Here is a 16,201-nt window from a genome sequence, read left to right as displayed (position 1 = left end):
GCATCTCCAGGCTTGTCCACACACCCTCCTAAGTATGAATTATTTTATAATTATGATAGAATTGGTGTAACTGACTTTGTGTCTTTTTGATGTGTGAGGTTGGGTTTCAATAATAGACAATAGTGTTCTTCCAACCATGTGGCAACAATTTGTTGAAGGCCCTTCCCTGTTAACATGACAATGCCCTTTTTCCAAAGTGGAATCCATAAAGAAATGGGGCTCAAGTTTGGTGTGGAAGAAGCTAACAGGCCTACACAGAGCTTTGATACACAACCCATTAAACGCCATAGGACGAACTATAGAGTACAGACTGCGAGCCAGGCCTTATCAGTAACGGACCTCACTGATGCTCCTGAGGCTGAATTGGAGCATATTCCTGCAGCCAGGTTACAAAAATATGTTAGAAAGCTCAAAGTTTGGTAATGAGATGTTCACAAAAGGTATGTAATGGTAGGTCAGTGTGTAATGTTTATCTTGAGTGTAGCGTTATTCAATAGTTGCTGAGCCTGCAGGCAGTATGTGATTGAATGAGGGGCAGGAGGACTGACATTGGTGGCAAAATGAATGTGACATTAAACACTAAAAGGGTCACAGGAGGGAAATACTCTTGGGAACATATTCTCCTATAAAAACTGTCATAACATAACTCAACGAGATGTGAGTTATTGTCCTTTTTCATAATTTATTGGTTTCTTTCATATTTTAATATGATATGTATTGGTTCATTTGATTATATAATATCAGTTATGCCTTAAATCTGTTTAGTGATTCTAGTGATAAAGTGATCTAGTGCATTTAACTATTCACCCAATAGGGGGCGCTATAAGACAAACATAGGGTTGATGACAGACAGAAACAAACTTTTACCAAGAATTGTTTGATTTTTTTGTATGCATGTGTGCAATAAAGTAATACAAACTTGGGACTTCCGTGCATTGTTTTCTAAATATATCATGAATAAACGTTGCATTTCCCCATGCTGCTCATGTAGGGAAGGAAATGTATTATCTAGCATTTTTCAACATAGACTTTTTACTAAAAAGAATGAGGAATTACGAAAAAGAATGAGAGAAATTTAAAAGAACTGCAAGTGATGTGTTTTTTTTTCTTCTTCTTATGGACTTGTGTTACTACATCCTCCGGCCCCGCAGGGGGCACTCGTTAGGGGAATTTGTGGTGCTGCAAAAAAAGGGAAGGGTAGCTAGCTTTCCTCTTTAGTATTATGAATGAAAGTCTGTCCTTTGATTTTACCCTGCAATAGCTATTATTATCAAACATTATCAATACGGTACTGGTGACGAGCTGAACTAAGCTCGTGTAAATTAGTTCAAGATGTCTGCAAGTGCGGTGTATGTCTTGGATTTAAAAGGAAAGGTAAGATAACTGGACTGTTGCAATGCTAAGCTAACATTAGCACGGCTAGCACATTCCTCACTGACAGATTATGATGTGGCCAAATCTGCAGCAGGTTCAGCTATTGTGTCGGCAGATATTCACAAGCGTTGTTAAGTGTTTGACTTTTTTTTGAATTGTAAGACTTAATGTTGCACCTGAACAAAGGGGTTGGTTTCATCCGATGGGTGAAATAAAAAAAACACTAGGCCACGTAGCGATAAGAAATATAACGAAATATGAGACCAGCTGTTAGCAGCAGGAAACTTAAACCGCTTGGGGGGGAAAAAAATCCATTTTCATGCCTCGTTTTATGCAAAGCATTTGTATTTTGTATTATACACCTATGAATCTGTTTTCAACTCTTTGTATGGCGATGCTTTGCATTTAAGAAGCCTCTAGTTCAACATTTGGTTATTGCTGCATCACGTTTAATTGAATTATACAACAGTTAAAGTTACAAGTGCATCATAGACCAGGCAGCTACTTATAGGCTGAATTGAAGAGAGGATAGGTAAGGTTGAGGTGTGTGTGTGCATCACTGGGGCCCCTGGGTGATTTAAAATACACAATACTTTGGGTGTTTTAGTTGTGTATTTTGAATGGCATGACATAAAATAATGACAAACCAAATAAAAAAACAAAACATTTGAAGTAGATCATCACTCAACCAAAAAAGTCATGTAACTAACTATTACATTTGGAGTGGCATTGAAAAAAGTCTTAATTCTTAACCCTGATATAACTGAAATACATGTTGCTAACATTCAGTTACACCGATTTAAAAAATTGTGTTAATCCCTTCCGTTCCTCTCAGGTCCTGGTATGTCGAAACTACCGTGGCGATGTGGACATGTCGGAGATCGAGCACTTCATGACGCTCCTGATGGACAAAGAGGAGGAGGGTACGCTCTCTCCCATCCTGGCCCACGGAGGAGTCCGCTTCATGTGGATCAAACACAATAACCTCTACTGTATCCTTAGATTTCTCTATGTTTATATTGGTACAGAAGCAACCTGTCAACACTTACTGTGGGGTCCAAAAGTCTGAAACCACATTGAAATTATTTAACAAATGTAACATTACACTTGGGAGTAATCAGAAAGTTTGAGGATTAAGAAACATTTTAAAAGACGGTTTAAGACCAATTTTGAGACAAATTTGTGACTAAAACTCCTTGGTACAAAAATTGTAATAATATTATTAATATATAAAGACAAAGATAGGAGAGAGATAATGTTCAGTGAAACATGGTGGTGTGAATATTCAGGTCTGACGGTGTGTTGCAGCTCTGGACTTCGACACCTGCACAAATGCCAAATACAAAGTTCTCGACTAGTGGTTTCAGTCTTGTCTACCCCATTAGTGTATCTTTTTGTGTGCTGCTTGGATTTTCAACTCTTGTAGCTAAAATTCTTAACACACGTCACATCAGTGGTTGCAACATCCAAGAAAAACGCGAGCGTCTCGCTGGTGTTCTCCTTCTTGTACAAAATTGTCCAGGTGGGATTGAATGCGTTTTCATGCTTTTTTTTTTTTAGATTATAAAGAAAACTAACAAAGCTATAAACTGTGTAATAACAGTCATGGAAGAACAGTATTTTAAGCAGCATTTTTTTTTCTCCAGGTTTTTTCGGAGTATTTCAAAGAATTGGAGGAAGAGAGCATTAGAGATAACTTTGTCATCATATACGAGCTGATGGACGAGCTGATGGACTTTGGTTACCCTCAGACCACCGACAGCAAGATTCTGCAAGAGTGAGTGTCCTCAACTGCAGTGTCACTACAAAGTACTTTCTATACGTTAATCAGAGATGCAACAAATCTTAAAACACCCAAAAAGCTATTGCTCAGCAGTGTTTCGCAGAACCCAAATGTCTGACAAGCAATCAAAAAAACCTACATTCATTCTGTTAACAATTATATGAAACCCAACAAAAGCAAACAAACCATACAAACTCTGCAATCGTTGACAGTTGAGAATCTTAAATTAACACATGTATGGTATCTGTTGATCTATTTCTTCAAGTTTAAGTTTTCATGACACGTCCTCATGTTTCTGCTAACCAGTGTAGCACACAGTGTTAAGACAATTTTTTTTGTTCTTTTATAGGTTGTTGTGTAGGAGTTTAATCAGGTTTTGTCATTTTGAGAAGGAGCTTATATTTCCCTGCCATACTGTAAATGACTTACAGGACTTTGGTTGACCCGGACATGTAGCAACAGCAAGCTAACTCTGGATTTCCCCCAGTAGTACTGCAATAAATAAGTCACACCATCCTCCCCTTCAGTAACCATGGCGTCTCTCTGTTCTCCTTTAATGCATTCTGGGAAGTCGCCACAGCAGACGGTAGATTTCCCCTTTTCTCAATGTTTACGTTTTTCTTGTCCCACAGATACATAACCCAGGAGGGGCACAAGCTAGACACTGGCGCCCCGCGGCCCCCGGCAACAGTCACCAACGCTGTGTCATGGAGATCAGAGGGCATCAAGTACAGGAAGAACGAGGTTTTCCTGGACGTCATTGAGTCAGTCAACCTCCTGGTAGGAACTCTCCTCCTTTTAGAATCGCTGCGTTTGCTCAAGGAATGCCAGACACAAGTGATTGTAAACTTCCTCCCCTGTGTTTGTCACAACAACAGCTCGCCGATGTTGCTGTATTTTAAGGAAGAGTTTATGGGCCAAGGAAGAGATAAAGAAAATGAGCACATTTTTAATTTTTTTCATTCAGAACTTTGAGGAAAAAAAGCATTGTTTGTGTTTGAAATAAAGTTTTGCTATTCAGTTATTGGTTCCCAGAGGTTGAAATCTGTCAAAATCTTGCCAACTTTACCATGGTCTTGAACTGTCAAGTTTATTCTTCTCTTTTCGACTCTATTCACGATATTGTATTTCAACTTCACTCTCAACATTTCAACTTAATTATAAACATTTCAGCTTTTTTCTCAAAGTGCATAATGAGAAAAGAAAAAACGTCCTATTTTTTTTTTACTCTCCCATGGCTCTAATAGGCTCTTATAGTCAAGACCTGCTTTAAGTGCTTTCTTTAATTGGCTCACGCTTTCTCATTCCCCTCTGTGTCCCACTGACACTTGCCATCTCTGTGTTTTTCAGGTTAGTGCCAATGGTAATGTTCTCCGCAGTGAGATCGTTGGCTCCATCAAGATGCGTGTCTTCCTGTCGGGAATGCCTGAGCTGCGGCTCGGCCTCAACGACAAGGTTCTGTTTGAAAACACTGGACGTGAGTTCTCTCTTATGACCTAAGACTTTGGTCATATTGTGTTATTCGAGCTGATTAATGGACGTTTGGATAATAATTCACTTTCAAATGATAAAATAAGTTGCAATTGGACGATTTTTTCTGGCATTCATTGTATTGTCCTGTGTCATACATACGCCATATCCATGTTAAGTCATGCTGATCAGAAAAACTCTAGCAAGTCATTTGCAAACAAAGTTTAACCTTGGCCTGATTTATGTTAGTTAATGCATTGCATAAACACTCTTCCTGTGTTTTCCCTCCTTTCAAAATGCATCCTGTCTTCTCACAAAGGAGGGAAGAGTAAATCAGTGGAGCTGGAAGATGTGAAGTTTCACCAGTGTGTGCGTCTGTCTCGCTTTGAGAACGACCGCACCATCTCCTTCATTCCTCCCGACGGAGAGTTTGAGCTCATGTCTTACCGCCTCAACACTCATGTGAGTAGAACTGTGGATCACACACACTCCAGCCAACTGGGGATTCTGACAACAGGGGCTGATGGTTAGATATACTGATCCATAGAAGAAGGGTGTGAAATCAAAAGCACCAAATCAAAGCACAGTTGTTGACTTAGTTAGACTTTTCAGACTTTTATATTCATGGGAAATACACAAGGTTAAAATGTACAAGAATTGTCCTTTAATTCTATATCGTCAAAGTAGCAGTGTGTTAAATAAACTGTGGTAAAAGCAGCTGACTCATGGACATACACCACGGTATAAACTAATATTATGACACAGCACATATGGTATACCACGTTTAATTTTGTTCTGTTCGTTAACATTTGCCCATATGTAAAACAGCTGACCAGAATGTCCATTCTTGACTCCTGATATTCTGGTTGATATATTTTAGAATCAGTAAATGTTAGAGGCTCTTTGGAGGCTTATATTGAGCAAAGATGTCAGTAGACAAATATTTACACAATATACACAAAACTCCTAACTAGGGCCCGACCGATATGGATTTTTGATTGCCGATGCTGATTATTTTCAGAGAAAAATTACGATAACGATTAAATCGGCCGATTATTATTTTTTTAATCCCCAAAATATATATTGAAAAAAAAATACTTTTTTGAACTCTTAAATATAAATAAATACTTGTTACTGTCGATGGGTGTACAGGAACTTTTTATTTATTGAAATATGCGTTATCTAAAAAAAATAAGTGTTACAAATAAGTCTAAAGTGACATGACGCATTTTTAAACTCAGACATTAAGCATTTTACGTAACTGCACCCAACCCTCTGGAACTCCCTCCCTCCAAACATCAGCAGCTCAGACAAGATAAACTCATTCAAAAGTCAACTCAAAACTCACCTCTTTAAGAAAGCATAATTACACCTGACTCCATTCCAAACCTTATCTTTAATTTGTCTGTAATTTGTTTTCCTTTTCTATAAGTATGATTTTCTATATGTATGATGTTAAGTGTCTTTGAATGACCTCCAATAAAGCACTATATACATTCTATCAATTACTATTAACAGTCAAAAGATGACCATTGACTCTGCTATTGGTGTCGGGGGGAACTGTCAAGTGTGAATTAATCCTATGTATTACAACACACCTACTGCTGCTGTTAATAGGCTATAACTTTAATGCTATGCATGTAGGCTACTTCCGGGGCAGCAATGCATCTCACTCAACATGATTGCTTGAATATGAAAAAAAAAAAAAAAAAACGACCAAGTTACAAGCTTGTGAAATACCAAAAGCATAGTCATGTGAGGGGGCGGAAGATCATATATAATGACTAATCTAGGAGGCTTAAGGCAAGTACGTTAGGTTACAAAAAGTTTAAACTTAAAGAAATTCTCAATAAATGTTTCACAACAGGGTTTTTCCAGTAAGCTTGTGAGAAGGGAAGTAGTACAGTGGGGCAGATGTATTTGCAGTTGTAGCTACTGGCAACTACCACCGACAAATTTAGAATTGGCCGCCCAAGAAAAGCATTGTTAAGTGACTGACATTTAAACATTGGTTATTGTCAGTCTACAAGTGCCTAGTTATATGAATAAAATAGGCAAAAGATCCATAATTTCCCCTATATTTCCTTTAATTCCATATCATGCAAATTTGGGTCCATGACTATTGGCTTGTTATCCATTTTTGTTGGTGATAGTTTGAACAGCAAATGTTTGTCCTTTTCCTCAATGTTCTCATTGTAGTAACATGTGCTTTCCACCAGGTGACGACAGTGTCATGTGTTATCGACACTGACACCTTTAAATGTAATGGAGCCAGTTAAAAATGACAGACAGTGATGTAAATATGCATGTTGTTTTAAATCTTAGGTGAAGCCCTTGATCTGGATCGAATCTGTCATCGAGAAACACTCTCACAGTCGGATCGAGTACATGATCAAGGTAAGTCACCTCATGTCATGTCATAGCAGCATGGTTGATGTTGTCAAACGTGTGCAAAGAAACTTGAGTCGGTGTTAATGCGGTTCAGACTGGCTCCAGGTATGCCAACCATCCCAGCGAAGAATAACAATATTGTCATGATGTCTTTGTAATATTGTGTATTTTCACACGTGTGGAAAATCCCATTTAATACTGGTCTAATGCCCTGTTTGGGCGGGTCACCTTGTTAAACTTGACGTGCTCGTTTCTCGTCTCAGGCAAAGAGTCAGTTCAAGAGGCGTTCCACGGCCAACAACGTGGAGATCCACATTCCTGTGCCAACGGACGCTGACTCACCCAAATTCAAGACCACAGTGGGCAGCGTGAAGTGGGTGCCTGAGGCCAGCGAGATCGTCTGGTCCATCAAGTCCTTCCCTGTGAGCACAAACCATGACTCATGAGTTATACTTACAGATGGGTAGAACATGACTTGAATCTTTTCTTTCTGAAGCCTGTGGAAACCTGGTCTATAATACTAAAAATCAATACATAATTTCAAAGTCTTCACAAGTTTTCACGAAAATCTGATTGAAAATAAATGTTCATTAATATTGTAAAACTTTGTTCAAAAAACTGCTTTTTCACTGTGAACAAGCTAAACCATTTGACAGGACTGTGTGGGCGTGTCCGTATCAAACAGTCTCCAGGGCAACATTCATTGTTTTCATAGAATGTTTAGGCAGAGAACTGCCTTGATTGGTTCAAACTACTTACTGTATCAGAAGAACCAGAACATAGCCCACCTCATCTAATTTTTTTAAAGTTTATCAAACCTTAATGACAATATCTTTAATTTGCATTTATAAATATGCCTCTAACTCTATTTAGATGATTACTTTCATGTAACTTACTAAGGATTTTTGTGGATTTGGGTTTACAGGGCCTTTAAGTAATAGGTTTTGGGTTGTATTGGGTTGACTGTCAGTTTCTGCATTTGTCCAATAGTTAATGTTTAAAAAATATATATGTAACTTGGTGGAACCCATTAAGTTTCCAGAGAACTATAGTGTTTGTGTTGTGACTTGTCCCAGGGCGGAAAGGAGTATCTGATGCGAGCCCACTTCGGCCTGCCGAGCGTAGAGGCTGAAGACAAGGAGGGGAAGCCACCAATCAGTGTCAAGTTTGAGATCCCATACTTCACCACTTCAGGCATCCAGGTACTTCCCACACACACACAAACACACACACACACACACACACACACACACACACACACACACACACACACGGCAAACAAACTACTTCTGTCTATCACTGCTTGCAAATTGTTCTAAGAGTCATTTGACAAACATATACTCACAGCAGCACATGGCTAGAGAGAAAGTGTTTATCACAGAAATATGTGCTGAATCTGTTTACAGTGGGTCAAACTGTGTTTATAATTCCTCTTCAGTAGTGACCCACCTGGAAGCCTATTCAAACTAATGTGACGTGCACCTGCTGTTTAATTATCGTCTTGTGCAAATGAATGAATGCATGTGTGTGTACATAGTCTAAATATCTTGTGGTTCTCTGTTGTTCCTCTGTCATCAGAATTTACGGCACATAGCTGTGTCTGTCAAATGTACTCTCTCTCTCTAGAGCAGGAATTTAAACAATTTATGTTAGTCCTGCGTTTGGCCACAGGGGGCAGTGAGTGAGCACTGTTACACTGTGAGACTCCTTTTGTGGTAGAGAGAAAAAAAATCTACTCTTGAACAAACAATGAAGCAACTGCTCATCAACTTAGTCCTGGACATGGCCCTTTGCCTTCATGTTAATCACAGTGATAGGAAATGTCCCCCTTAGTTTTAGGTAAGTAGATTCATTGGATTTTGATTGTGATTCCCATGAAACTGGGAGAGAAGCTAATGTTTTTCCTTCATGTTTGGATGAGAATTCTTGCTGACCGCACAGTTACACAGATGTGCTGCACTTGCTGTATAATCACAGTTGTCCTGTGATTATATGTGTAGCGCCACAATAACACGATATAAAGTTTCCCCATGTCTTGATGTGAGGAAACAATGGCAACCTGACAAACTCCATTTGAAAATATCATATTATAGCCCGGGAGGAATAAAGAGTGTTTTCCACACAGGTACATTTACACTATTACACCCCAAGTGTAACATTCAGGATATCTCATTTGACATTGTGCTTTATTATCTAAAGCAACATTAATCTCAAGTGATCTCAACCTGCAGTTGTAAAATACTGGTGCATTTATTTAAACACTTGTTTTCTAGGAACATAGGACATGTGATCGATGCCACTGCCTTAAGTAGCAAGAAGACGATTTATTTAGATTTAGAAGACTTTAAAATGATGGGCCATCATAGCTTAATAATGCATCATCAGTAGATTGTGTGTATAAACCTCATAGTTCACTTTGAAAGCTTTTTTGATTCTCAGGTCTGCATATACAGTTCCCTCAGATTTTCAATGTTTGTGAAAATATTCAGTTCCCATCAGTTTGGTATGAACTGCAATCAATTCGTAGTTAATTCCTCAAACCAAACATACAATATTGATTATGAAATAATATTACCCAAATGAGACCTGATACATACACAATCTTATGGTGTGTTTGCAGACACACCATAGCAGCTAGGCATTAGTCATTCAGCAAAAAAATATGTTTACAACCGTATAAGCCATTAAATAGTATATACAATTCCTTTCATAAAACTTTAATAACAATCAGCATGACACTTTTAACTGACGGGGGCCTGAATTTCTCCTTCTAACACACTTTCATTTACTTGTTCACTTGTAATACTTTGTTCCGTATAACTCTCATTTATGAGAGCATATTTTTCAGCTTCTCCACATTTCCTAGGACGGTCAATAAAACGTTATTAAGTTGAAGGGAAATGATACAGCCCACTCGGAAACAAGAAGCTCAAACCCCAGTTAATTGAAAAATATAATACACTTAATTGGGGCGGTTTTGGCAGTATAAGAATGCTTGTCATTTTCCAAGTTAATTTGGCAGCTGGTAGATATAATCTTATCTGCCTTCCTTCATTTCCAATCTTTGACAAATCCATAAAGAAAAGATGCTCAAATAAAAGCAAGTGTGCGTTTAGTAAGAATGAAACAACAAAGGCATGTGTGTGGAGTCGCTTCGAATACATTAAAACCGAATATCCTTTTTAAAAATGAGAGCTAACTCTTTTATGTTCCCAACCAAACACAAATATATTTTTGCATCACTTCCTTTAAGCATCGAACATTTTGTTGAATCATAAGCCTATCCAAACAGTCTAGATGTAAATTAATAGTAAACATTCATTTTATTTACAGTAAAGTGCACCTGCAGTTATCCCTTCCATAACAATGAAATCATGTGTTTACACACCTCTTTGTAAGGACCATGGAATCCTTAAAACCAGAATAAAATATGTTGGTTAATAACATAAGAATATTAATTATAAATGTAATAATTAATTAATATATTGATATTCATTTAATATTGCCTGTTTAAAAAGTATGATCACGGTTTTAAAAGAGTCATTAAACTAATTTAGAAAAATTACCACAAAAGCTCTGATTAGATCAAGTAAACAACTGAATACTGGTAATATGCCATTGAAAATATTGAGAACAGTTTCTTATCAGGACACTTTGTTTTACAATGTAATATTCATTTTTTGTCAAATTTATAGCAATACCACTTAAACCATTAATGGACATCTCAACTGATTGGAGCACAAGGTCCTCACATCTGTTGAATTCACCGAAAAAGAGCTAAATGTAAAGAACGAATTTCCTTCAGTTAAAATTGCTACTTCCTGAAAGAAAGCCATCTGAAAAGGCCGGGTTCTGAAAACCACAGTGCACCCTGGGGACTTTTTTAGTAGTGACACCTCAAAACGTGACCTACTGTAAAGTCGAGACGATTTGCAGTTTCCACTCTAAATTCATAAAAGAAAATAACTCGTAGGCTAGTATGAGAATGTATGTATGAGGGCAACAGTGGACTTCCTTTTTTCCACATTCAGAATCTGCATGTATGGACCTTAAATATCAGGATGAGTGCTTTATTTTTGTAGCAGTTCACTAGTTGGGGTTGTAGGCCTCCGCAGTACGTCCACTATCTTACAACCCAAAAGCTTTTTGCTGAGTTTTTCGCAATCACACTGTGGTGGGCCCATCATCTCAGAGGCAACCCATTAAGAGCCTTTCCCTTATTACAGGGCAAAAGCAGACTAGATCTCAGACTCTTAATGCGGCCAGTAACACCACTCTCTACGTGTGAGAAGAGGGCGTCAAGTTTAATTAGACACATGTAAATATCAAAGCATGAGAAAGTTCCTCTTAACTCGACCACTAAGTGTACGGGAGAGCACAAGTGAAGTGTGTATGATGCACGTAACGCCACCTTGTAAATTTAACTAGATATGGAGTAACCCCACACTTTGGCCCAAGTGGCAAGCGGAGCAGAACTGTTGTTACGTTTTCAAATCTCTCTTCTTAAGGTGATGTCTTTGGGGAACCCAAACAAAATGGCAGAGGCGTTTTTTGGGGGCCTAAAGCCTGATAAATCCAGACCACACATGTAGTCTGTACTTACCAAGCGATTATACAACAAACATCCTCCTTTTCCCCTTTTCATCTTACAAGCCATAATGATATTTTGCGGAGGATGGCTTTTGGTGGCGTTTTGCTGACTGCGTACCTACGGTCAGGCCGACAGCACGTTTGGCTGCTTGGGTTCGGGGAGAAGTGCTGCGCCGGCAAACTCGGTGATCCCGCGTCTATGTGTTTGTCGTCATGTGTCTGGTGGCCATGTCTCTCTCTCTCTCTCTCTCTCTCTCTCTCTCTCTCTCTCTCCCCCCTCTCTCTCGCTCTCTCTTTCTCTCTGACCTCACTGTGTAGTGGAAGGTAATAACAAGGCGGACACTACCAAAGTGCCCGCCGCCACTCGACCCACAAATTCTTGCCCTGTCTGTCTCGCTTTCTGCTGGGAACCGACAGGATGGAGACACTAAAATCTCCCAGAGAGAGAGAGGGGTCGTGTCAGCCTTAAAATGGCCACACTCTCATCTCCATTAATTTGTATGATCAGTTTTTTTTTTCTTTGTGAAAAAGCTCAATGAAGTATGAAAGATATGTCTGTAATTATTTTTCAGTCGCATACACCGAAAGATTGCTACCACTCGCTGAAATGACGTACCACATAGAAGTGAGTTATCAATGGCATTGCAGTTCAATTTTGATAGAAAGGATTATTCAAAGAAAATAAGTTATATTTCAACTTTAATAAACAAGTCACTATAATTCACTCTAACTTTTTGCAGTGTGTATTTTTCCCCCACCTGACTGGGAAAGAACCCTGTGCAATCATGTTCAGTGATGGTCATGATGGCTGGATATTTTTAGAGCGTCTTCTCGAAATTGGTCTCTGTGCTAACACTGGTCTGGTGAAATATCAGTTAATGCCTTGTGAAAGTTGTATCTGGATTATGCTGATGTACCTTTTTTTCTTACAGTTATGTAAATTGATTTTGTATGTCCCTTGAAAGCTGTTCTGTATCTAGTTCCCTCTTCTCAGTCTGACTCATACTAGTGCTTCCTCATCAACAACACCACTCTTACTACAACCTGCAGCATGCTGAAAGCTTAAAGGAGAACTTGGATCAAAACTCTTTTTAGTATCAAATATGAAAGGTGGCTCTGAAATTATTTTGGTATCTCTCTCCTTAAAATAATGAATGCCGTGTCCCAATTTTATGTCACAATCCATAATAATGTTATACACTATTTACTGCATGCAAAAATCCCAAAAAGTTATTATTCAAGAAATCAACATACATTTCAATACAATTTATACAGTATATAGAAGTACCACCCCCTATTTGTGCCTTTCGTTATGGGAAAATAGTGTACATCAACAGCACACTCAAAAAATGAATGTAAGTATACTTAATCTTGTCACTTTTGAAAATCTCAGAACGTGCTGGTTTGAAGTGGTGGTTTCCAAACCTGTTGGCTCGGACCTTTGTATGTGTAGTTTACAGTTAGTTTAGTTTTTCTTCTTGCTTCTGCGTGTGTTTCTTTTGGATGCTCCAGCACTCAGTATTTTCCAAAGTCCAAAGACATGAAGGTCATTGTAGGTGATTTTTCGGCTCAAAATTTCCCACAGTTGGCAATCTGTTTATATTTTAGTTGGCTCTCTCCCAGTGCATGCTGGGATGGGCTCCAGCCCCACCTGCACAGGTTAAGTCTAGATTTTGGATGGAACATGTTTTAAATGTATTACCTTGTAAATTGTCTGCTTTGATGTGCAAAGCAAAACAAATTCATATTTTAGAATTCATTGTTGTACAGATCGTTCGTAGTCTGCTTTTGTTTGTATTTGTTATCATCATACAAGTCATTCATGCTTTGGTTTCACTTGGCAGGTGCGTTACCTGAAGATCATTGAGAAGAGTGGATATCAGGCCCTGCCATGGGTGCGCTACATCACCCAAAATGGAGGTAGGTTAAGAGTTCAGTAGTGCTTGTACAGAGTGCCCATATGTGCAGTTATTAGGCAACAGTTGGGCAATCCAGTGCAATGTGGTGGGAACCAGCCTTGAACTGATGAAGTTGTATGAAAAGGGGATACAATTTCAGAACATGAGGCAATGTGGCAATGTCCTGCGAAATGTGAGAAAGTGAACTTTTAGTTTTTTCTTGAGGTTCCCTGATTTTCATACTGAGTTTACCAAGGTTGCACATGTTGGGTCTTTTTGCTAATGTTGCCACTAATTGCCAAACATCCTCATCTCATTTCCTTTGTATTCCATTCATTCTGGGTGGAAAGCATCAGCTGCCTCCAGCTTGATTTCTCTTCGATTCGCTCTTTTTTTCTTTGTCCATTTGATTAAGTCTTGTTCATTTCCTCTTCAGATTACCAGCTCCGGACCCAGTAGGCGGCGCCTCCGCCGGCACTAGGCAGGTGGAAATCAGAGGGGGTGGAGTCGAGCCGCTAATGTGCTATCAATGGCAGGTGTCCTTCATGAGACCACACGACTGTCAGCATCCACTTTTTGTTTTGTTTTGTTTTTGTATGTTGTTGAAGTTATATTAATTCCTGATCAATGCAAATATTAGACGGAGCCTTCAGTTAGACAAGGTTTAGGAGATAAAGAAAAAACAAAGTAATTATGTTCCACTGTGTGGCTCCTAAATGTGAGCGCGGAGAAGGAAAGCAGGAGTGATGTTTACACCCAACTCGTACAGTGCAGAGATGTGCACAATCTATCACAATGGGTCACGTGGTTTCAAAGAGTATGTTACAAATCTCATTAAAAGTTACTGTAATCGCCTCCACACAGGTTAATAAGAACACACTCTCTGGTCAGTCTGTTATATCGTATGAAGCTGCTTTGTTCTGCCACAATTCCTATTTGTTGATTATCTGTATATATTTGTTACATTGTAATGAACTTCAATTCAGTGTTATTTGTTTGGTATCTGTAAATTAAAAAGCCAAGTTGTCCTCCTTTTTTTTATTTTATTTTTTTTATTATCACCTCCATTACATATGATGCCATTGATACGTGCAATAGCAATGCCATCTCATATCGCTGTTGTGCTTTTTATTCCTCAGTTTGACTTTGGACTCCTTTTTGACATTCAGCTTTGCAGCAAACATGAAGTGCGGTGCGTTTAAGTTGCACGGTAAACAGAATAGCAATTGAAAATCCCTCTTTTTCCACTCCAAACACCTGTTTCCCTTTTCCCTGTCGTCTGTAACCACACTGTTTCAAATCATTAAATGTCTATTTAGAGAAAACTGTTCCATGGTATCCTTGCGTCATTTTGCGTGTGATGTCACTGCAGTCATCGCAGTGAGCTGTCTGAGTGTCGTGTGCAACAGGCACCTGTCCCACACAGACCAATGAGGAATGCTGAATAGAGCGGAAAACTGCAGAGAGACACACACACACACACACACACACACATGGGAGGGGGGTTTCCTGTATCAGGCTTGTGGTTGTAGCAAACCCTGGATGGTTCTTTCCACCTCATCCTGGAGGTCTTTCATAGACAGTGCAACTCTTAATACCCAAGACCCTGTGATATCATCATAGGCAATAGCACGCCAGCCCTCCGTAAACATACAGGAAAGCTGGGAAGGATGTGACTCAAGCTGTGGTCAACGGTCGCAGACATGCTTGAGAGAGGCAACGTAGGATGGACCGGCACAGACTAGCTATTGTTCATGCCAAGCCAGGCTGAAGTGGTCCTGCATGAGGTCATGCCTTAAGTTTGTCCTGCAAGGGGACTGAGGTGTGTGTTTGTCTGTGTGTGTCGCCTGAAAGTCCTGAAAGTTGAGTCCAAGTCACCTGAAAAGTTGAATTTCTTCTTATAACTTATCACATGATGTACTTGATCCTATCATCTACAGTATGTTGCAATGAGATACATTCTTTTTCTTTCTAGGGATTCTTCGTGCAAGCACCTGTTTTTGTTGAGACAGCTGTGAGCGCTTTGTAAATTAGCTTCCAGTGTCTGCGATCGATAGCCATCAAGATCAAGTTTAGAGTTAACCTGCCTCTAAACAAAATGCGTGGGCAGCTTTAGTTATGTTCTTATCGTGAGCTGAATCTCTTTTTCTCCCTCCAGACATTTTGTTCTGCAGCATATGAAAATTTCTGAGATAACGGCCTAATTATTACAATAATACTTTTTCTAGCAGCATTTTCCTGTCTCAACTGAACCAGTGAGAGTGAGAAAACAAGACTTGCTTAATCTGATGCATTTGTATAAAAAAGCACCATGTGATCTTTAGAGATACATAAAGTTTCATTGAACTTTTTGCTGCTTTCTAGACTTAGTCTCTGAGTAAGATCGATTGCTGCTTTGCGTGTGAAGTCTCGTCCTATCTGTCTGTAATCTGACTGTCAGGTATGAGACTGGATAATATAACTCCCACTAAGGACCAGATTAAAGTTACGGCCTCTTAAACAGCCCGGTGTTAAGAGAGTTCCGGTTCTGGATCAAGGACATTTTGACGCGATTGTCTATTCATACAGCCATTTTAACTACATGGGAATTTAAGCATCTCTAACCCAAAGTCGTAAAAACCCTCACAGCACAGCCACTGGTCGACGTGTGCCCTCACACGCTGGGCGATCAGTCTCTGGGATATTTGGCAGAGCT

At 39.2% G+C, this 16,201-nt stretch overlaps 1 protein-coding gene across 2 annotated transcripts; it reads left to right on the top strand.

Annotated features, from left to right (window-relative positions):
- Nucleotides 1-1,190: 1,190 nt before the first annotated feature.
- LOC307255950 (AP-1 complex subunit mu-1) lies at nt 1,191-14,834 on the top strand. Of its 2 annotated transcripts, none has more exons than XM_080034781.1 (12): nt 1,191-1,374; nt 2,210-2,366; nt 2,829-2,896; nt 3,021-3,151; nt 3,790-3,937; nt 4,508-4,634; nt 4,950-5,089; nt 6,953-7,024; nt 7,282-7,440; nt 8,095-8,220; nt 13,453-13,528; nt 13,943-14,834. In XM_080034781.1, the coding sequence occupies exons 1-12, from the start codon at nt 1,333-1,335 to the stop codon at nt 13,963-13,965; spliced, it is 1,269 nt and encodes a 422-aa protein (XP_079890907.1). In that variant the 5' UTR covers nt 1,191-1,332; the 3' UTR covers nt 13,966-14,834. The 2 variants fall into 2 exon arrangements, with proteins under 2 accessions (XP_079890907.1, XP_079890906.1); XM_080034780.1 differs by having other exon boundaries at nt 4,947-5,089.
- Nucleotides 14,835-16,201: the final 1,367 nt, after the last annotated feature.

This window comes from Ammodytes marinus (assembly GCF_949987685.1).
Source record: "Ammodytes marinus genome assembly, chromosome: 9".
NCBI lineage: Eukaryota > Metazoa > Chordata > Actinopteri > Uranoscopiformes > Ammodytidae > Ammodytes > Ammodytes marinus.
This window is presented reverse-complemented; position numbering and strand designations above follow the sequence as displayed.

What these genes read in the sequence shown, in the direction of transcription:
- LOC307255950 (XM_080034780.1), top strand. Translation starts at nt 1,333, where the DNA reads ATGTCTGCAAGTGCGGTGTATGTCTTGGATTTAAAAGGAAAG. An exon ending in GACAGCAAGATTCTGCAAGA is followed by an intron (nt 3,152 to 3,789) that starts GTGAGTGTCCTC and finishes CTTGTCCCACAG; the next exon opens with ATACATAACCCAGGAGGGGC. An exon ending in CTACATCACCCAAAATGGAG is followed by an intron (nt 13,529 to 13,942) that starts GTAGGTTAAGAG and finishes TTTCCTCTTCAG; the next exon opens with ATTACCAGCTCCGGACCCAG.